The 22145-nt window shown below is 42.8% G+C and overlaps 3 protein-coding genes and 1 pseudogene across 3 annotated transcripts in view; all 4 read left to right on the forward strand.

Annotated features, from left to right (window-relative positions):
• Nucleotides 1-194: 194 nt before the first annotated feature.
• LOC141814409 (anthocyanidin 5,3-O-glucosyltransferase-like) lies at nt 195-1734 on the forward strand. Its single transcript, XM_074702375.1, has one exon. It carries the CDS (start codon nt 225-227, stop codon nt 1650-1652), a length of 1428 nt encoding a protein of 475 aa, XP_074558476.1. The 5' UTR covers nt 195-224; the 3' UTR covers nt 1653-1734.
• A 2485-nt stretch (nt 1735-4219) lies between these two features.
• On the forward strand, nt 4220-5873 carry LOC141832828 (anthocyanidin 5,3-O-glucosyltransferase-like). The gene has a single exon (XM_074720205.1). It carries the CDS (start codon nt 4226-4228, stop codon nt 5735-5737), a length of 1512 nt encoding a protein of 503 aa, XP_074576306.1. The 5' UTR covers nt 4220-4225; the 3' UTR covers nt 5738-5873.
• A 952-nt stretch (nt 5874-6825) lies between these two features.
• The window catches only part of LOC141825289 (anthocyanidin 5,3-O-glucosyltransferase-like), a 34351-nt gene continuing 19031 nt past the window's right edge, over nt 6826-22145 (forward strand). The window contains exons 1-2 of the mRNA XM_074712679.1: nt 6826-7758; nt 10000-10014. Coding sequence (XP_074568780.1) covers nt 6826-7758; nt 10000-10014 — 948 coding nt within the window. The remainder of the gene's footprint in view (nt 7759-9999; nt 10015-22145) is intronic.
• LOC141821081 (disease resistance protein RGA2-like) lies at nt 20264-22008 on the forward strand (annotated as a pseudogene).

Below are 22145 nucleotides of genomic sequence, written 5' to 3' on the forward strand. Positions count from 1 at the left end.
ACTAATTGTTTGCTCGACGTAACTGCTTACGTTGATTCAGCGGCGCAGTGAATTCAACTTCAAACATCGTGCTCATCTTTGTCAATTGTTTATTCAAATTAGACGACTTATCAGCTTCATCATCCGACTCTACAAATAAAGTCGCAAATTCTACAGCCTCCCTCCGTCCTCATCTCCCTCATCTAATCGTACAAATTTAGGTAAAAAATAAAAGTTCAAGATCAATGGCGATGAAGCCGACAGTGGTGCTGTATCCAGTGACCGGCATGGGCCACTTGGTGCCCATGGTCGAGCTGGCCAAGCTCTTCATCCGCCACGACTTCGACGCCGCCGTCGTCCTCATGCACTCCCCCCTCAAGCACCCCTCCTTCGACCCCTTCATCGCTGGCGTTTCCGCCACCCACCCTTCCATCACCTTTCACCAGCTCCCGCCGCCGACTGGCTCCGTCGCCGACCCAGCCGGTCAACGATTACTTGACTCCGTGCAGCCGAACAACCCCCAGCTCCTCCAATTCCTCTCTTCCTATCGCCGGAACTCCGACGTCCGTGCCGTCATTCTAGACTGGTTTTGCGCAGACGCTCTAGACGTCACCGCTGAGCTCCGACTCCGCACCCACTTCTTCTTCTCTTCCGGTGCCTCCGATCTCGCCGTTTTCCTCTACCTCCCGACCATGTACTCTACCATGGACGTCAGCTTCGGAGACCTCGGCGACGCGCCGCTTCACTACCCGGGGATGCCCCCTATCCCGGCCTCCCACATGCCCATCCACATGATGGAACGAGAAAACGTGATGTTTAAGAAGATGGTGCGCATGTTCGATCGTTTACCCGACGCCGACGCCATCCTTATCAACTCGTTCGATCAGTTCGAAGCAGAGGCCGTCGAGACTCTTCGAAGTGGGGTGTGCGTTCCGGGCCGTCGGATGCCGAATGTCTACTGCGTCGGTCCGTTGGTCGTCGACGCGAGCAGAGATATCGCAGAAAGAAAGGGCGAAAGGCCCGCGTGCTTGGCCTGGTTGGATGCGCAGCCACGCGGCAGCGTGATGTTCCTCTGTTTCGGCAGCATGGGCTCGTTCTCGGTGGATCAGCTGAAGCAGATTGCTACTGGATTAGAAAGGAGCGAGCAGCGGTTCCTGTGGGTAGTCCGAGCTCCTCCAAGTGGTGCGGGAATGATCCTGCCTCACTCGGATCCGGACTTGGATGCTCTGCTGCCGGAGGGATTCTTGGAGAGGACCAAGAAGAGGGGAATGGTGGTGAAGTCGTGGGCGCCGCAGGTGGACGTGCTGAATCATGCTGCGGTGGGGGGTTTCGTGACGCACTGCGGGTGGAACTCGACGCTGGAGGCGATCACCGCCGGGGTGGCGATGGTGGCGTGGCCGCTGTACGCGGAGCAGCGATTGAACAAGGTGTTTCTGGTGGATCAGATGAAATTGGCGGTGGCTATGGAGGGGTACGACAGAGAGATGGTGACGGCGGAGGAGGTGGAGACGAAGCTAAGGTGGGTGATGGAATCGGAGGGAGGGATGGAATTGAGGGAGCGGGCGGTGGCGATGAAGGAAAAGGCGGCGGAGGCGAGGCGTGAAGGGGGGTCGTCGCAACTATCTATGCTGGAATTGATTGCCAAAGACTTCGAAGAGTTCAAGTTAAACTAGCTTTGACGAATGAGAAAATATCATGGCGATTTTCTCCTTTTCCACATTTTTTTTTTCAATCTGCCATTGCCATCGTGGGCCTTGTGTTAATCAAGAATATCTAAAATAGCAATAATGTCTGTAACACGTTATTTTAAATATATATATATATAGAGATGATATACTGCGTGACGTTCTCATCCGCGATCCGTACGTACCACCCGACCCACGCCCATTGTTGCCGCTCCCATTTCGCCGTCCGGACACCTCCAGCAGCCGGACCAGGCCCGATCGGCGCGCCACTCGCCGACGCGTCGATCGCCGTCGGTCTGGCGGCCGCCGGTGGTCGGACGCGGCGAATTTGGCCGGAATCCACCGCTCTCCCACCTACGCCCACTGCAGTCGCGATTTCATCGCCGTCCGACCATCTCCGGCCGCCGGATCGGGCCCGATCGACGCGCCACTCGTCGGCGCGTCGATCGGCGAGTGGCGCGTCGATTGGGCCCGATTCGACGGCCGGAGATGGTCGAACGGCGATGAAATCACGGCGGCAGTGGGCGTGGGTGGGAGAAGTCGAGGACGGGGTCACGTAGGCACGGCGCGCAGTGTGTATATATATATATATATATATATATATATATATATATATTCTATGCTGCGCGACGGGGATTTACGTGAATCGTGCACGACACCCCTGACCTCCAGCCGCTCCGACTGCTGTCGCCACGCCGTCTGGCCACCGGAGACCGCCGCCCTGGGCTTGGTCGACGCGCCACTCGTCGGCGCGCCGATCGGCACCGGATTCCGGTCGGATTGTGGCTAGAATCTGATCGAATTCGGTCGGAAACTGGCGAACCCAATACGCGGCCATTGTGGACTAAATTGCGACTGATTTCTGGTCAAATCGCGGTCGGAGACCGGCTGAGGAAGTTATGAGATTTATAATTTATTAAATCGTTCAGATTTATAACCGATAACGGTTTAATTTTCAAATTATTTTTGTCATTTCCTTTCTAATTAAGATTTTGAGACTATTTTATATGCTGTTAAAATTATTATCTTTTATATATGTTGAATCAATAAATGTAATGGATTATTTTTAATATTTTTATAAATTCGTTATCAAAATAAAACTTTAAAATACTTATTATTCTGTCATACTAAAAACTATCGGGTCTATATTTAGTAATCCATTACATCTAACTTAAATTAAATACGACGTATTATTCAAATCCATTAAAATATATAAAGGTATAACTTTTCTTATGTTCCGGTTGAATGTCGTGGACGGCTAAATTACCCGTCAACAAAGCTCCAACTTATGTACCGCTGCTCTCGCGGGTGAAGAGACCTAAGGGAAAATTGAACGAACGGATTAATTCAGTATCGAAGATTCCTGACAGACAATTCCAACGCTCAAGTCAGTATTGATAAAAGAAGAAAAAGAAGTGTATAAAGTTGTTGAAGTTGTGGAGAAAACTCTTTCATTCATGTGGGAGGGTTTATATAATTAAAAGAAGGAATATATACGTTGATTTGGGACAGACCTCTGACGGGACCGAAGGGACAAGTTCTGACAATTGTTGACAGGGAGCTTTGACATGAGGCATTTGAGGGACCAAGTCTGTTAACCTCATAATCACTCTGTTGCTCGACAGTGCTGATTATTATTACCTTTTGATTGTATGCGTAGACACAAAGAGATCTAGGGAATCAGGCTTGATAATCTCGTAACCATCCTAACCCTTAGTAGGACTCACATGCTTGAGGATTTTGGCGGTTTTTATGGTAGACGGAAGCGGTGGTCAAGATGAGGCGTGAAGAGACCGAGTGGGTCGAGGGTCCGCTTAACTGAGGGATCTGGAGAGGATGAACGATGGAGGAGCTGAGTCATTTAAGTGTTTGACTATCAAGTTGCGGAGCAGTTGAGTGATCGAGAGAGATGGAGTGAACGAGGTGACCGAGATCGGAATGGGCAAGTCGAGTGAGATGGTCGAGAGACCGAGATGGTCCAGGTCGGAGTGGCCGAGAGACCGAGATGGTCAAGGTCAGAGTGGGTGAGAGATCGAGATGATCGAGAGATTGACGTGACCGAGAGATCAAGATGGTGCAGATCAAGTTGGCTGAGAGGATTGAGAAATCAAGATAGTCTAGATTGAAGTGGCCGAGAGATCGAGATGGTTCAGATTGGATTGATCGAGAATATTGAGAGATTGAGATAGTTTAAATTGAGATGGCCGAGTGATCGAGGACTCAAAGAGATAGTCTATTATATATTGGTCATTAATTTTCTGACTTACACCTAAGGACTTACTCTTTAATTATTTATGCCATAAGGTTAATCAGAATCCGCCGCGTAGCTGATTCGACTGTAAAAGTGTTGACTAATTGTTTCCTCTACGTAAGTGCTTACGTTAAGTTCTTTGTATCGATTCAGCGGCGCAGAAAAATTCAACATCAAACATCCAGTGCACTTGCTCATCTTTGTCAGTGCATGCGGCACGAGTTATCCAATCGCCCCGTAGTCAAATTTTGCATACGACTTGACCAGCTTCATCATCTTTTCCTTTCCGACTGTATAAATACAGTCGCAAATGCTACAGACTCTTCGCCTTCGTCTCCCTCAATTAATTATACAAATAAAGGCAATAAAAAAAGGATCAAGATCAATGATGACGAAGCCGACAGTGGTGCTGTATCCAGTGGCCGGCATGGGCCACGTGGTGCCCATGGTCGAACTGGCCAAGCTCTTCATCCGCCACGGCTTCGCCGCCGCCGTCGTCCTCATGCACTCGCCCACAAAGCACCCCTCCTTCGACCCATTCGTCGCCCGAGTTTCCGCCTCCAACCCTTCCATCTCCTTCCACCAGCTCCCGCCTCCGGCCGAATCCGTCGACGACCCATCCGGTCAAAGTCAATCATTACTTGATTCCATCCCGGCGAACAATCCCCAGTTCCTCCAATTCCTCTCTTCCTATAGCCAGGAATCCGACGTCCGCGCCGTCGTCCTCAACTTCTTCTGCACAGACGCGCTCGAAGTCACCGCCGAGCTCGGACTCCGAACACACTTCTTCTTCTCATCCGCTGCCTCTGACCTCGCCCTGTTTATCTACCACCCGACCATGGTCGCCGCCACGGACGTCAGCTTCGGAGACCTCGGCGACGCGCCGCTTCACTACCCGGGGTTGCCCCCCATCCCGGCCTCCCACCTGCCCAGCCAATTGATGAACAGCGAAACCGTGATATTTAAGAAGATGATGCACGTGATGGGACGCCTACCCGATGCAGACGCTATTCTTATCAACTCCTTCGATCTCCTAGAAACAGAGGCCCTCGAGACTCTTCGAAGTGGGGCGTGCGTTCCGGGACGTCGGATGCCGAATGTCTACTGCGTCGGTCCGTTGGTCGTCGACGCGAGCGGAGATATCGCAGAAAGAAAGGGCGAAAGGCCCGCGTGCTTGGCGTGGTTGGATGCGCAGCCACGCGGCAGCGTGATTTTCCTCTGCTTCGGTAGCATGGGCTCGTTCTCGGCGGATCAGCTGAAGCAGATTGCTACTGGCTTAGAAAGGAGCCGGCAGCGGTTCCTGTGGGTAGTCCGTTCTCCTCCTAGCGGTGAGGGAGTGATCCAACCTCCATCGGAGCCGGACTTGGATGCTCTGCTGCCCGAGGGATTCTTGGAGCGGACCAAGCAGAGGGGAATGGTGGTGAAGTCGTGGGCGCCGCAGGTGGAGGTGCTGAATCATGCTGCGGTGGGGGGTTTCGTGACGCACTGCGGATGGAACTCGACGTTGGAGGCGATCACCGCGGGGGTGGCTATGGTGGCGTGGCCGCTGTACGCGGAGCAGCGATTGAACAAGGTGTTTCTGGTGGATCAAATGAAATTGGCGGTGGCTATGGAGGGGTACGACAGAGAGATGGTGACGGCGGAGGAGGTGGAGACGAAGCTAAGGTGGGTGATGGAATCGGAGGGAGGGATGGAATTGAGGGAGCGGGCGGCGGCGATGAAGGAAAAGGCGGCGGACGCGAGGCGTGAAGGGGGGTCGTCGCAACTGACTATTCTGGAAGTGATTGCTAGAGACCTGGAAGAGTACAAGATCACAAGTTAAAGTAGCGTTGATGAATGAGAAAATATCACGGCGATATTCTCCTTTTCCACATTTTTTTTCAATCTACGACTTCTATCATGTTCCTTATGTCAAAAATAATGACTGATTAATAAAATACGAGTTTTATTTTTGCTAAGTACAAACTTGGAAAACGTAGTCCGACACTCATAGTCAACTTTGTGATAATCAATTAACTTTGGAGGAAGATTTTGGATCGCATGTACCTTATCACTTAGTTGTGTCTAGGGAGGCCAATTGTTGGATAGATAGTCCAATCTCACATGCCATCCAATCAAATAAATATAAATTTAAAAAATAGATAACTTTTGATGTGACCTACTAAATATTAATACTAAATAGACAATTCAATTTTGAGATAACTTTTTTAATATTAAATATTTAATTTATATCTATTAATTTTGAGATGGACAATTCTATTTCAAATTCTACCTACTAAATAAATTTAAAAAAATAAAATATTTTTTGATATAATACTTTATCGTCATAATTATTCAAACGGGTATATGTATACGTGCTGCTTCTTCTTGAGTTGAGTTTGATTGATTAAGAAAAAACACCCTGTTTCTTGTCACCGCGTGACCTATAGAACGATTTTCCAAAATCTATTCAAGATATTTGAAAATGTTTTGCACAAATATTAATGTGTTTAAAAAATAAAAATCAGGAAAGCATAAAAAATGAATTGACACCAATATTTCCAAAAATAACTCGAACAAAGCTTAAAATATTTATGTGTTGTCTAATTGTTTGATTAGAAATATATTTCTCGAAGCCCTATATTTAGCAATCCATTACGTTTAACTTAAATTTACTTTGAAATATCTTTTAAATTTATTAAAATATGTTAAGTTATCACTATTCCTTCCAATGTAAACGTGCATAGAAAGCTATCAAACATTTTATTGTTGACCAAGAAAAGGGAATCGCAATTTTTTTAAGAGAGAAGAGAGAGAGTCGCGTGGCAGACGGCGGCTTGAGATTCTTCATAATCAAACTGTATAAATACAGGCGTCTTCGTGATCTCGTTCGTCTAATCCTCAAAATTAAGGTAAAAAAGTTCAAGATCAATGGCGACGAAGCCGACAGTGGTGTTCTATCCGGTGGACGGCATGGGCCACGTGGTCCCCATGGTCGAGTTGGCCAAGCTCTTCGTCCTGCACGACTTCGCCGCCGCCGTCGTCCTCATGCACTCGCACACAAAGCACCCCTCCTTCGACCCCTTCGTCGCCCGCGTTTCCGCCTCCCATCCTTCCATCTCCTTCCATCAGCTCCGGCCTCCGGTTGAATCCGCCGACGAAACGTTCATTTACCCGGTCCGGCAGAACAATCCCCAGTTCCTCCAATTCCTCTCATCCTATCGGCAGGAATCCGACGTCCGCGCCGTCGTCCTCGATTTCTTCTGCACAGATGCGCTCGACGTCATCGCCGAACTCGGACTCCGAATCCACATCTTCTTTCCCTCCGGTGCTTCCGTTCTCTCCCTTTTCCTCTACCTCCCGACCATGTACGCCGCCATGGACGTCAGCTTCGGAGACCTCGCCCACACACCGCTTCACTACCCGGGGACGCACCCCGTCCCCGCCTCCCACATGCCCAGCGAAATGATGGACCGAGAAAACGTGATGTTTAAGAAGATGCTGCGCCTGCTCGATCGCTTACCCGACGCCGACGCCATCCTTATCAACTCGTTCGATCAATTCGAAGCAGAGGCCATCGAGACTCTTCGAAGTGGGGTGTGCGTTCCGGGCCGTCGGATGCCGAGTGTCTACTGCGTCGGTCCGTTGGTCGTCGACGCGAGCGGAGATATCGGAGAGAGAAAGGGCGATACGCCCGCGTGCTTGGCGTGGTTGAATGCGCAGCCACGCGGCAGCGTGATGTTCCTCTGTTTCGGTAGCATGGGCTCGTTCTCGGTGGACCAACTGAAGCAGATTGCCACTGGCTTGGAAAGGAGCGGCCAGCGTTTCCTGTGGGTAATCCGGGCTCCGCCTAGTATAAAGGGAGTGATCCAGCCGACGTCGGAGCCGGACTTGGATGATTTGCTGCCGGAAGGATTCTTGGAGCGGACCAAGCAGAGGGGGATTATTGTGGTGAACTCGTGGGCGCCGCAGGTGGAAGTGCTGAATCATGATGCCGTGGGGGTTTTCGTGACGCACTGCGGGTGGAACTCGGTGCTGGAGGCGATCACCGCCGGGGTGGCGATGGTGGCGTGGCCGCTGTGAAGTATATTTTACAATATATACTTAACGTGAATAAGTAAATATTAATATTTATTTATTTCATTTAAATAGGAAAAGGGTGCATAATGAAAAGATGCATCTCTTTTCATGAAATGGTGCATAATGAAGAGATACAACTCTTCGTGTGTTGCATGGAAGGGTGCATACCATCTATAAATATCCTCCACTACACACTACAAGAACTCATCTTCTACTCATCTACTACTTAGTGTATTGTGTGAGTTCTAAAGAGTTCTTTAAGAGTTCAAGAGTGTGAGAATTTCTTGTTATTGCTAGACAAGAAATTCATAGAGGTTTCATTGTATCCTGGGGGAGTATCGTCATCAACCCATAGCAACTACGTGTGGGGGCGAATATCTCTCTAAGGATAGCGATTGATTTCGTGCCTTGAAACTACAATACTCAAGTTCTTATTCATCTTTCTCAACCCTTCCACCTAACAATCTTAGAGAGATATTCTGTGGAGATGGCTCAAGATCTAAATAGTACTTTCAAGGTCATGAATCAAGAGTTTGTCAAATTAGATCGGTTCGATGGGACAAACTTCAACCGATGGAAGGATAAAATGATGTTTCTTCTTTCGGTACTAAATCTTGCTTATGTGCTCGATCCAAATGCTACATCAATTCCCGATGCTGCCGACAATGCAACCAATGAAGAAAAGGAAAGGATTGCTCGATTGAAGAAAAAACGTGACGAGGACACCTTTGCATGCCGAGGGCACATTCTCAACACCTTGTCAGACAGACTTTATGATCTCTACATGTCAATTCAATCGCCATTAGAGATTTGGAAGTCTTTAGAAGAAAAATACAATAATGAGCGACAAGGTACGGATAAATTTATCATGTTAAAATACTTTGAATTTAGTATGGTTGATAATGTGCCTATCATGGATCAAGTTCATGAGTTACAAATCCTTGTAAGTAGACTTCGTGATCTACAAATATTGGTTCCTGAATCATTGCAAGTTGGAGCAATTATTGCAAAATTGCCTTCATCTTGGAATGATTATAGGAAGAAACTCCTACATCTTGGAGAAGACTTCTCTGTTGAAAGATTACTAAGACATTTACGTATAGAAGAGGAAACTCGAAAACGTGATGTTGTATATCTTTCTCAAAATTCTAAGGTGAACAATGTTGGAGAAGCAAAAGTCAATCAAGGTAAAAGAAAGAAATCCTTCGTGGATAGCAAGCAAGATAAAAAGAGACAAAGAGTATGCTACCATTGCCACAAGAAAGGGCATTATATCAAGGATTGTCGACTTCTGAAAAAGGGTAACAACTCAAAAGAAGCGTCAAATTCCAAGGCCAACTTAGTGGAAGAAGAGGACTTAGTTGCTATGATAACAGAGGGAGTTCAATGCATACATATTGGTATGATCACAGAACTAAACATGGCAACACATGAAAGATCCCATGAGTGGTGGTGAGATTCTGGTGCTACTGTCCATGTTTGCAATGACCGATCGATCGGTTGATCGATTATCAATTCATTAGGAGCCGACAGAACCCACATGGTAATCGATCAGTTGATCGATTACACATATGTGTAATCGATCCTCTGATCGATTAAAAATCGCGAACAGAAACCCAATCTAATCGATCGGGTGATCGATTAAGGACAGTCTAATCGATCGGGTGATCGATTAAGGTCAGTGTAATCTGCAAGGGTGATTTTCTTAAATAAATTTAAGAAAAGGATGTTAAAAATGGGAAGATAAGGATTTGAGAAGGAGGTTTAGATTCAAGATTAAAGCTTTAACCTCATGACTTAAACCATTGATTTGTTAAAGGATTAGAAATTCTAAGATCATTGTTGGTGCAATGATAACGGTTGGAACATGCTTTGAGGGGGAGGTCCACCTCAAAAGTATGAATTGGATAAGATGAGTGGATTTTGTGAAAATGATTTTTGATGTGTGTCAAAGAGGGAGAATGTAGAGTTAAGCATATTGTCAAACATCAAAAAGGGAGAGATTGTTGGTGCAATCAACCTCAGGTCAATGTTGACCAGGTTGGTCAAGCTCGGTTTGACCCGAGTTAGATTTTGATGTTTGATCAATATGTTGATTAGAAGTCGAATAAGTCTATATTGACTAAATACTCAGGGTGAGAAGTCCAAGTGGGTCATGGAGGACCGAACACTTGGCACGAGACGAAAAGTCCAAGTGAGTCATGGAGGACCGGACATTTGGCATGAGACGGGAAGTCCAAGAGGGTCGAGGAGCGAACTCTTGGCACGGGAAGTCCAAGAGGCACGAGATGAAAAGTCCAAGTAGGTCATGGAGGACCGGACAATTGGCATGAGACGGGAAGTCCAAGAGGGTCGAGGAGCGAACTCTTGGCACGGGAAGTCTAAGAGGGTCGAGGAGCGAACTCTTGGCATGGACGAGATGAAGTCGGAGAGGGCTCGGTAGCTCGTTCTCCGGATTAGGTCAGAGAGGGCTCGGTAGCTCGTTCTCTGGACCGGATGGAGTCGGAGAGGGCTCGGTAGCTCGTTCTCCGGATTAGGTCAGAGAGGGCTCGGTAGCTCGTTCTCTGGACCGGATGGAGTCGGAGAGGGCTCGGTAGCTCGTTCTCTGGATTAGGTCAGAGAGGGCTCGGTAGCTCGTTCTCTGGACCGGATGGAGTCAGAGAGGACTCGATAGCTCGTTCTCCGGACTAGGTCAGAGAGGGCTCGGTAGCTCGTTCTCTGGATCGGATGAAGTTGGAGAGGGCTCGGGAGCTCGTTCTCCGGATTAGGTCAGAGAGGGCTCGGTAGCTCGTTCTCTGTACCGGACTATGATCGGAGAAGGCTTGGGAGCCTGATCTCTGGATACATGGTCCAATATGGTTGGCTTGGGTGAGACACAAGTTGACCAAACGAGGAATCGTATTCACCTCAGTGTAATCGATCACCGGATCGATTACAGAACATTCTGTAAAATTCAGAAAACTCACAGAACACACCATAATCGATTATGGTCAATGGTAATCGATCAGTTGATCGATTACACGCTTTAGTGAGAAACGGAATTAGCGATCGGTAATCGATCACCTGATCGATTACCATGTCTTAATCGATTAGCCAATCGATTAAGATATGTGGTAATCGATCACTTAAACGATTACATGTTTTGTTGAGAAACGGTTTGCGACGTTTAATCGATGGGCTGATCGATTAACCTTTTTCTGATCGTGTTCAGTCTGCTGTACTCATTTCTGATTGATTTCAGCTATTGCTTCGCTAATCCACGTCTGAGCTTGCAGATGAAGTTTGAACAGGTTAAACGGCTAAGCTTGCAGATGGTTTGAATTCAAAGAACAGATAGAGACGAGCTTGCTTTCCAAATAGCTACTGAGCAAAGACTGACTTCGGCTGAAGAGGATGACTTCAGTGGACCGAAGTGCTCAGAGAGGAGAGGAGCTCTTATAAGGGAAGAGGATGAAGAAGGAGGGTTCAGCAGAAAAATAGGGGGTAAAAATTGTGAATCGTGCTGAATAGTTCTCCGGCGTTCATTGCTCTTACTTGAGATCTGCCTGAGGTGTTGCAAGGAAGCTTGCTCTCGGGTGATTCTTCTGTTCTTCGTGCTGTGGTTTGTCTGAGGCAGTGGGCTGTAAGTCTTGATTCTGTAATTGCCTCAAGCTCATTTCTCTGATCTTATTATTGCATATCTTTGTGAATCTTATTGTGGAGAGGTCTCTCCACCGAGAAGGAGGTATTACTTAGTCGGTTTCTGCCGGGGTGTGATCTACTGAAGATCAAGGTTTCGTCCACCTTACGGACACGCCGAGGAGTAGGGGCAAGTTATCCCCGAACCTCGTATATCCTTGCGTTTGTATTGTGTTTGTTTTTGTTAGTTGTTTTTCTTCTATTCCGCTGCGTACCAACATTTTGTAGGAGAAAAATGATCGATTTTCGATAAAAGGGCTATTCACCCCCCCTCTAGCCGTCTTTCGATCTTCAACACTTCAAACTCAGAATCTCTCGGCTTGAGAATCATGTATGTTGTTAGCAAACCTTAAATAAATTTCTAATATTTCTGTTGTTAATCCGATGCAATCATCTGCATTGTAAAAGTCATAACAAAAGCTAGCGAGACACAAGCAAATGCCTCAACAAATAACAAAAGGGGTTCATAATAAAGAAGTGTCTCAACAGATAAATAATTGGATATTAAAGAAAAAAAGTGCCCCAACATATAGCAAATGAGTTATTTTTTGTGTCTCAAAATAAAATTTATTCGTGCCTCAAAATGAAATTTATGAGGCATAATAAAACGCCTCAACATATAGCAGATGAGACACTTTTTCATGCTTCAAAATGAAATTTAAAAGGTATAATAAAATGTCTCAACATATGATAGATGAGACACTGTTTTATGCCTCAAAATGTAATTTAAGAGGCACAATAAATTACCTCAATATATGGCAGGTGAGGCACTGTTTTGTGCCTCAACATGTAATTTAAGAGGCACAATAAATTGCCTCAATATATGGCCGGTGAGGCACTGTTTTGTGCCTCAAAATGTAATTTAAGAGACACAATAAATTGCCTGAATATATAGCAGGTGAGGTACTGTTTTGTGCCTAAAAATGTAATTTAAGAGTCACAATAAATTACCTGAATATATGACAGGTGAGACACTTTTGGATGCCTTAAAATGAACTTTAAAAGGCACAATAAAATGCCTCAACATATAGCAGATGAGGCATTTTTTCGTGCCTCAAAAACACTTCAAGTAACGCCTCAACAAATATCTGTTGGGGCGCTAGTATTTGTTGTGACACCTGCTTATATGATGTTTTATCCTAACGCCTCAACAAATCAAAGTGTCACAATATAAATCTATTGAGGCACTTTTTGAGCGCCCCCAACATACAATTTTTGTTGTAGTGGTCGTCCCGTGCCATGGTCATGCTAGGTGGCATGGCTAGGTCGTGTCAGCCTGTGGAGAGCTTCCAATCATGTTTTGGGGCAAGCAAAGTGGGGCACAGCCAGGTCATATTAAGGGACATAGCCAGGTCGTGTTCCCTACTATAATGTGCCTCAATCTCTTCTTTTGACTCGATTGATACCCTCTTTTGATTCCCTACAAAATCACATTCATATTTTACGAAATAATACCATAAATATAGAGAAATTGAAATGAAGCTCTAAATTAACCCTTGCACATAAAATACAATATGAATCAACATTAATTTACCTCCAAAATTCAAGGATTCAAGTTACAGTGTGAATTGTTTACAACAAGTGGTGAAAGAAATATCACATGGACATCCCCTAATGACCTATAAAGTTGAGCATATTTGATGGAGGACTAAGAGATGGTGATAGTAAAATTAGCAAGTACATTATTTTATCTCGAGCAAGGATTAAGAGATATTACTTTGAAGTTGTGCATATTTGATGAAGGATCAAGAGATAGTGATAGTAAAGTTAGCAAGTACCTTATTCCTGAACGAACAAAGTTTAAGAGATACTCCCTTAATGAGCCTATTGATAGAGGAGGGAAGCACATCCTCCTTAGGTCATTGGCTCTAGATTGAGAATAACAGGGATTAAGCTTACGACCTAAAATATGTGTTTCTTGAGAGAACACAAATTTCTTCTTTTTTTGTTAAAATTTTATTTATTTCTTTGTTTTAATGCTTTTATTTGTTTGATGTTAGGGACGGGAAGGTACACAGGTAGCCCATGGTAGCTATCATGGGCATTGAGAGAAAATAAGAGAGGTATAACATGCGCTATGGGTTACCCATGGTGCTTAAGGTTTCTTGATCCAAAGATCTAGAATACACCATGGCTGGGCTGTGGAAGCCACCACGATCATGGTGACTCAAGTGCTTTCAAAGAAGAGCCAATTGGGCCTTCTCTACTACTCCAAAACCAATTGCTAAGGATTACCCCTCTCACACATCCATATGTACTATTGAGATAAATTTGCAAGTGCATAACTGTCGTCGAGTAATAAAAAAGATAGATTCCACAGGAATTGTAAAATCAAATACCAATCAGAATCATAAAATAACTTATCTAGACAAAAGAAAAATATGAGAGTTGAGAAAGAAAAAAAATGAATCGAGAAAATACGAGGAGTCTTCAGAGAAAATTGACTTTAGAAAGTGACTCTAGGATTTCAGTTTCATCACGATGACTGTTGACACATTAAATATTATTTACTTTCTTACCTCAATGTTTATATGCATACAAATGATTTATCTCGAGATATCAGTATAGATTTTTTGAATTATACTAATATATTTACCCAAATGCAATGCCTACTTTCAAGGCGACCTTACTAGAGCGACCACTTTCTTAGGGAGGCTCCTGTCATGATGTCCTGTGGTCCTCTAGGTGTCATTCTTTACTTTGTGATGCTGAATCAGAGTCGACCCATTAAACTCTGTGATAGCAAATGGTGCCCTCATGATGTTGTGGACTACTTTAATGGGCAACCTCTCATGTCTCGAACTTTATGGGTTGGAGATTTGGGTTCACCTTTCAGTCCTTCATCGCGTTCAATGGGATATGAAGATACACAGTTAGTGTCAAAATCATCAATGCACAATAAAATTAAATAATGGATAAATACATCACATAATAAAGAAAGATAAATAAATATAAAAGTAAATGCCAATAATACATCGAGCTACTCCCTCATCCTAGTATCTAAAGTATTACTCCATGAAAATAAAATTACAACCAAAAGACAAATAAGAAGATATCCAACAACTCACATTAAAGAGAAAAAAGAACATGAAGCTTAGTCAAGTTGTTGCCGGGGTCTTTGAAGGAAACTCCAATTTGTAGGGTAGATGAAAACGTCGATGACTCCTTGGAACGACTCTCTTAGGGTTCTTTATTATATGAAAACACCTCCTCCCTTAATCATGAGGCTTCCAGGGCTTTTTATAGCTCTCAAAATTGATCAAGTTCGTTAAATCTTTCAAAAATATCGGAGGCGTCGCCTGCACGACACGGGCATGCTCGATGGCATCAGGGGGAGGCGTGTAGGAAATCTAGAGGTAAAGATGATTGCCCGACGCGACTGTTTCCGATGGCACTAGAGGGGACGGGGCATGTCGATCTTTAGAGGGTTAAACATGGTTGTGCCTAGCGGCACAACCCTGGTGTGTCAGGGCCAAGTTAAAATAGCTCTCGGCCGGATGGGACACGATCATGTCATGGGACACGGTCATCCCATGGGGCATGAGGGTGGGGGGCATGTCATGCTTTGTAGTATTTGTGGTTGCTTTGTTTTATGTCCACTTTGATCAGAGGATCATGCCCATGTCACTGTGTCACTGTATCTTGACATTTTCAATGTGTTCCTTTCGTTACTCACTTTTCTCAGGGCTGCTGATAGTTGAAAATTTATTAGGAATGCAAAAAACATGATATATTTTCTGTGTTTTTTTGGTCTTGTATGTCTTCTCAATGTTTCAAGTACTTTGTATTGTTTCTATATTTTTATCATTGTTGATCTAGACCACCAAGTAATCTATAAGATGTAATTATATGCTACATTGTTTCTCGGCAAAAAAAAGTTTTTTTTTTGCCTAAATCATTTGGCATTTCCTATGCTCTATGCCATTTTCATGAGCATAAACTAATATAAAAATCAGCTGCATTATACAAATTACAAATTTATGTCATATTTAATTGCATCTCAAGTTGATCCTTTCAAGCTTAAACAAAGCAGCTGCATTTATAAAATTACAAATCTGTGTCATATTTCACTGCGTCTTAAGTTTATCAGTTTAAACTTTTTAATTGTTGAAAAATATAGTTCGATCGAGTATTTAAATCTCGCTACAAACTGTTTTATAAATTAAATTCCCATTTAAAAAACTCAACTTGGAGTATAATTGGAGAAAATAAGATCTGAAGCATCTTTTCGTAAATTAATCTATGACACCTCTGGCCTAGAAGAAAAAAACTAAGGGAAAATTAATAGAGATCTTAAACATCTTTCATTAGAAGAAATTGAAGGAGCATGTAAATATCAATTATGATAGGCTTTTTGGTAAAGTGCTAATTAAACTATATAATTTGCTTCATTTGTCTAACTATTTTGCTTCAATAATCAATCGTACATTGCTATATCTACTGCATTCTTTCCGAACTTCTCCATTTTCATATTTCTTCCCTCTCCATTTTCCAAGGAACAAGGAAACATCAACAATATGCCCCCGGAGCAGTGTAACCGGCTTTAGGCATAGGCCATTAAGGCCTATGCCTAGGGCCCCAAATTTAGAGGGGCCCATTTTTTTATATTAATATATTATTATTATTATTATTATATATATATATATATATATTAAGAGAATAAAAAATTATTAAAATATCTTTATTGGATTTTGAAAAGATTTTGCATGATCATTGGATTTTGTAGAGATTTGGTATGATTCTAATATATTTAATATTATTTAATTTTCAAAACTCTAGTTTACTAGTTTCTTTATATTCCTCTCCTTCCTTCCTTATTAACCTAACAACCTATTTTGCTCAACTTCAAATATTTTACTTATTTGATAGCTTGTTTTCTCTCCTCAAAACATTTCCGAGATCATCACAAGGGGTGCAAGGAGAGGAACGATCAGAATAAAAAGTCTTTGTTACAGATTTTTTGATGATCTTAAGACCTAAAGGTATCACATTCCTCATTTCCCTGTCAAATCTTTTTTTTATGCTTCTGTTAATTTCTTATTTCTTATCAATGATTCTTATTGTAAACTTATAATCTTGTCAGTTCACATTAGAAACTTGTGATTTATCTTAATATTTCATCTTTATTCTGAATATTTCATCTTTATTCTCAAAATTTTAGATTTTTTTATTCTGAATATTTCATCTTTATTTACTAAATTACTCTCATATTTTAATTATGATGAAATTTCATCAATATAATAATTCTAGTTTCAAATTTTACAGGTCATTTGTCGAACTTTGAAATATCATTAGATTAAAATTATAAGACATAAATTAGGTTTTATTATTATTTAATTTTAAAATATTTTTATTTCCATAAAATAGTAGGGACTTATATTTTTATTATTATTATTTGAATATAAATATGTCTGCTAAAAAATATGATTCTGGATATACAAAACGTATGAAAAAAAGAAAAATAGAAGAATTTAATCAATCTCAAAAAGGTGCACTTGATAAATTTGTTATTAATAGTAAAAATCAAAACTCTGAAAATAATATAATTAAAAATTTAAATGAAAAATAAATTGAATTACAAGATAATACTATAGGACAAAAAGAAGTTTGTCTTAATTTAAATGAAAAAAGAGTGAGAGAAATTTTTTTAAAATAATAATAATTATTTTAAAAAAAAATTCGCCTAACAAGGGCCTCTAGGAGGATTCTTCACCAGCTCTAAACTGATCATTAGCACCATTTACGGAAAAAAAATATAAAAAAGAAAATATATAAATTAAATGATAATATAATTAAGAGTAATTAAAGAATATATTAATTATGAAGATAATTTAGCGAATTTAAAATTATACTCAGCAAAACTTATTTAAGAGTTAGCAATTTTACATAGATTAATTTCAAATTCTTTAACATAGTCAATATTATTTTTTTATATAATTTACTTTTACACATGGCTATATAATGTTTGAAGCTATTTTTTAACAAATTCATCTATAATTTTGAGATCATTTTCTAACTTGAAATATGAGATAAAATAACAAATTCAACCACATATTTTTTACTTTATTAAAATTAATTCTATTAATATACCTTTTTATTAATATCCAGTAAAACACATGGCACTAGTATAATGACCTTTCAATTGAATTAGAAGTCCAAAATAAATTTAATTTTTTATGATCTGATTCTAATTTATAAAATGACTCTTTTTTTTTTGTTGGGTCTAAAGGATGTCCACATCTCCACAATGGCATGATATTGTCCACTTTGGGCCTAAGCCCTCATGGTTTTATTCTTGGGCTCTCCCAAAAGGCCTCATGCCAATGGAGACACTTTCCATCCTTATAAACCCATGATCTTTCCCATGTGTTTTAGATGTGAGACTATGTTTGCACCTTTGCAACCCAACAATCCCCCCCTCAAACAAAGGACCACTGGAAGCTCCCTACCATTTCTCATGATCCGGCTGCCATGTCCTTGGTCCGGCTGCCATGTCCCTCATGGTCTGGCTGCCATGTCCCTCATGGTCCGAGTCTCCCCTACTTCCTTTGTTTTTCCTGAGGGTCCCCACATGGTTAGATCTGGATCATGGCTCATCCGGCGGTTAGTCCGATGAAGAGCGGCCTCGCTCTGATACCAATTGTAGGGTCTAAAGAATGTTTGTATCTCCACAATAGCATGATATTGTCCACTTTGGGCCTAAGCCCTCATGGCTTTGCTCTTGGGCTCTCCCCAAAAGGTCTCATTCCATTAACCCTAAACACCCTACCTATCATTTAGGAGGAGGCACCAAATTAGTTGGCACCTCAAAGTCAGCCTTTACCCATTTGGGTACCTAAGACTAGTTAGATCAGGGTATGTCAATGAGTAGGTTAAAAGTACAACTTCCTTAAGCGGCTTTGTCTAGAAAGTGGTTGTTGTTCCAATAAGGTTCGGCCAAAGAAGGCCACTGTGCCTCGCCACTGCCTGGAAGATTGTAGGGTTTAAATAATGTCCACATCTCCACAATGACATGATATTGTCCACTTTAGGCTTAAGCCCTCATGATTTTGTTCTTGAGCTCTCCCCAAAAGGCCTCATGCCAATGGAGATATTTTCCATCCTTTTAAACCCATGATCTTTCCCATGTGTTTTAGATGTGGGACTATGTTTGCACCCTTGCAACCCAACAATCTCCCCTCAAACATAGGACCACTGGAAGCTCCCCTACCATTTCTCATGGTTCGGCTGCCATGTCCCTCATGGTTCCGGCTGCCATGTCCCTCATGGTCCGGCTGCCATGTCCCTCATGGTCCGAGCCTCCCCTACTTCCTTTATTTTTTCCAGAGGGTCTCCCACATGGTTAGATCTGGATCATGCCTCATCCGGCGGTTAGTCCGGTGAAGAGCGGCCTCGCTCTGATACCAATTGTAGGGTCTAAAGGATGTTTGTATCTCTTCAACATCTCCACAATGGCATGAAATTGTCCACTTTGGGCCTAAGCCCTCATGGTTTTGTTCTTGGGCTCTCCCCAAAAGGCCTCATGCCAATGGAGATACTTTCCATCCTTTTAAACTCATGATCTTTCCCATGTGTTTTAGATGTGGGACTATGTTTGCACCCTTGCAATCCAACATTTTTTCCATTCTTAACAATCGCATATCCAATAATTAAGAACATTTAGAGCATCCGCAACGCGCTGTTAATCGGGCGTTAATAGCAGACGTGGAGGAGCGAAGGAAGGACGTGGAAGAGTGAGGGAGGAGTGAGAGGAGTGAGGTATTGAACGTGTTCAGAGTTCTGAACGCGTTAATAGGTGGGCCCATGTTTTTATTTTTATTTTTTTAATGTTAAGGCGTTGAGTAGAGAGTGCAGTGTGAGTGGTGGTCGACCATCATATGGTGATCGACCACGTGGTCGACCACCAAGGGTGCAGATTGTGAGTGGTGGTCGTGGTCGACCACCATATGGTGATCGACCACTGGTCGACTACTACTGGTCAACCACGTGCCAGTGGACCCCATCGACCATTGGTTAAAGGCGTTATAACGCCACGAGCGTTGCGGATGCTCTTATAGTCTCGATTAAAAAACAGTTTCTTTAAAATTTTAATTTAGTTTATATCATATCCAATTCTTTTAATTAATTTGTCAAATCATCCTCTATGATTTATCCAAATTACATCTCTCTCGACGGTGTCATTTATTGTTCAACACTTGAATTTAAGACATCGTCTCCAAAATTTATTCTTGCATATTTTTATAAAATTTTCACTTAAAAGCTGTTACGAAACCGTCCGATCAGAACTCCGGCGAGCTCCAGTCCATGCTGTAGATTAATATATATATATATATATATAAACTGAGCGGTCCAGATTAATTATATCAATCCGTGCTTTCCACAAATGATAGAACTCATAAAAATCATAATAATTAAATTTACAATCGCCAGGATAAATGCAGGTTTGTGTGGAGGAGAAAAGTATCTTGACTTTCAAGTCGCATCCAAAGTCAAGAAGACTATATGCTTTGCTTTCCAGTTTCCTCTCCATTCTGTTCTCACGCTTTGTTTGCAAACTTCTGCACTTTGTTTCCCAAGGAAGAAGGAAGCATCAAACAGCTAGCTAGCAATCATGATTGGGTTCGCGCTGACAGCCTTGGGATGGCTCGCGCAGAGCTTCATGGCTGCCTTGGTCGGAAGGCCGTCGATCGTGCTGTTCAACAGTTCGGTGAGCAGCATGGAGTCGAAGATGACCTCAAGAAGCTAAAGGATTCTCTCGCCAACGCCATGTTGAAAATCAGCACCATCGAGAACTTGTGGCTAAAAGATGAGGGGCCTGCAGCAGAGATTGAAGGAGTTGCTGATAGGCCTCAAGGATGCTGCTTACGATGCTGATGACTTATTGGATGAATTCCAATACAGAATTCTGAAGCAGCAGATGGAGCAACAAGGAGATGAGGCTGGTAACCGAGCATCGTCTTCCTCCTCCTACTCCACTCCCCCTCCGAGCAAAAAGATAAAAACTTCATTATCTAGTTACGCCAGTGGCCTTTTCGGAAAAGGGGATGACGGTGATGATAATGATGTCCAGAGAATGAGGGAAATAAAGGGGAGGCTAGATGATAACTCAGATGCTCTTGAGAAAATTTACAGTTCGCTAGGGGCAGAAGATGACAGAGGAAAGAAACAATTGGTGTCCTCGGCGAGCCGGCAAACGAGCTCCTTTTCGACTGAACCTCAATTGTTTGGCAGAGACAAAGAGCTGCAAGAACTCAAGGATTTGTTGTTGGAACCAGAAGTCGCATCTAAATTTGGTCAAAGTGGATTCTCTGTTTTGTGTATCGCTGGTATTGGAGGGATTGGGAAAACCACTCTTGTTCAGGAAGCCTTCAATGACAGCATCGTGAAAGAATTCTTCGAGCTCAGAATTTGGGTCTGTGTTTCTGAAAATTTCTGCACAGAGAGGTTGGCCAGAGAGATTATAGAGAGTGCAACCAAGGTGAAGTGTGATCTCACGAATTTCGCTGCTCAAGAGGTTCTCAAGGAGAAGATCACACCAAAGAGATTTCTTCTTGTATTGGATGATGTGTGGAACGAGGACAGGCACAAATGGGAGACCCTCTGTGCACCATTGAGGTCTGGAAAGCCTGGTAGCAAAATATTGGTAACAACTCGCTCTAGGAAGATTGCTGACATGGTTAGTGATGTGGATGCCATTCATCTGGAAGGTCTGGATGAGGAGAACTTCTGGGAATTTTTCAAGAAATGTGCATTTGGTTCTTCGAAAAGTGTAGTTCATCATCCTCATTTGGAAGCCATGGCGAAGGAGATGATTTGCAAGTTAAAGGGATTGCCGCTTGCAGCAAAGACTCTAGGAGGGTTGTTGAGCATGAAGTTGGATGAGCAATACTGGAAAAACATTTTAGATAGCAAACTATGGCAGCTTCCCCATGAAGAAAATGGGATTATGCCGGTGCTACAACTGAGCTATCAATATCTTCCTCCTCATCTTAAGCAGTGCTTTGCATTTTGCTCCTTGTTTCCTAAAGATTATATATTTTCAGAATCTGAGTTGATCAGTATTTGGATATCAGAAGGATTCATAGTGCCTCAAGGAAGTCCCAGATTGGAGGAGCTAGGAAGCAACTACTTTCATGAGTTAGTTAACAGGTCATTCATTCAAAAGTCAAAGGATGGAGAATTTATAATGCATGACCTCATACATGATCTTGCTGAACTCATATCTGTGGGCGAGTCTTACAGGATTGAAGAAGGCAAGTCCCATGAAATTCCTAGCACGATTCGTCATCTTTCAGTGCACGTAAGCAAGAAGGTATGCAGACAAAAATCTTAACAGAATTCTCTCATTACAATAAATTACGAACGCTGATGTTGTTGTCATCAAGATACACTATCAAGCGTTTTATTCTTGATTGTGGTGTTTTGGAAAAATTAAAAAGGATTCGTGTTCTTCTCTTGACGAATTGTGCTTTGGAAGAGCTGCCTAACAGTAT

The sequence above is a fragment of the Curcuma longa genome, chromosome 1, assembly GCF_044706935.1.
Source record: "Curcuma longa cultivar G26 ecotype Majalengka, Jawa Barat chromosome 1, ITB_CL_G26_1.1, whole genome shotgun sequence".
NCBI classification, from domain to species: domain Eukaryota; kingdom Viridiplantae; phylum Streptophyta; class Magnoliopsida; order Zingiberales; family Zingiberaceae; genus Curcuma; species Curcuma longa.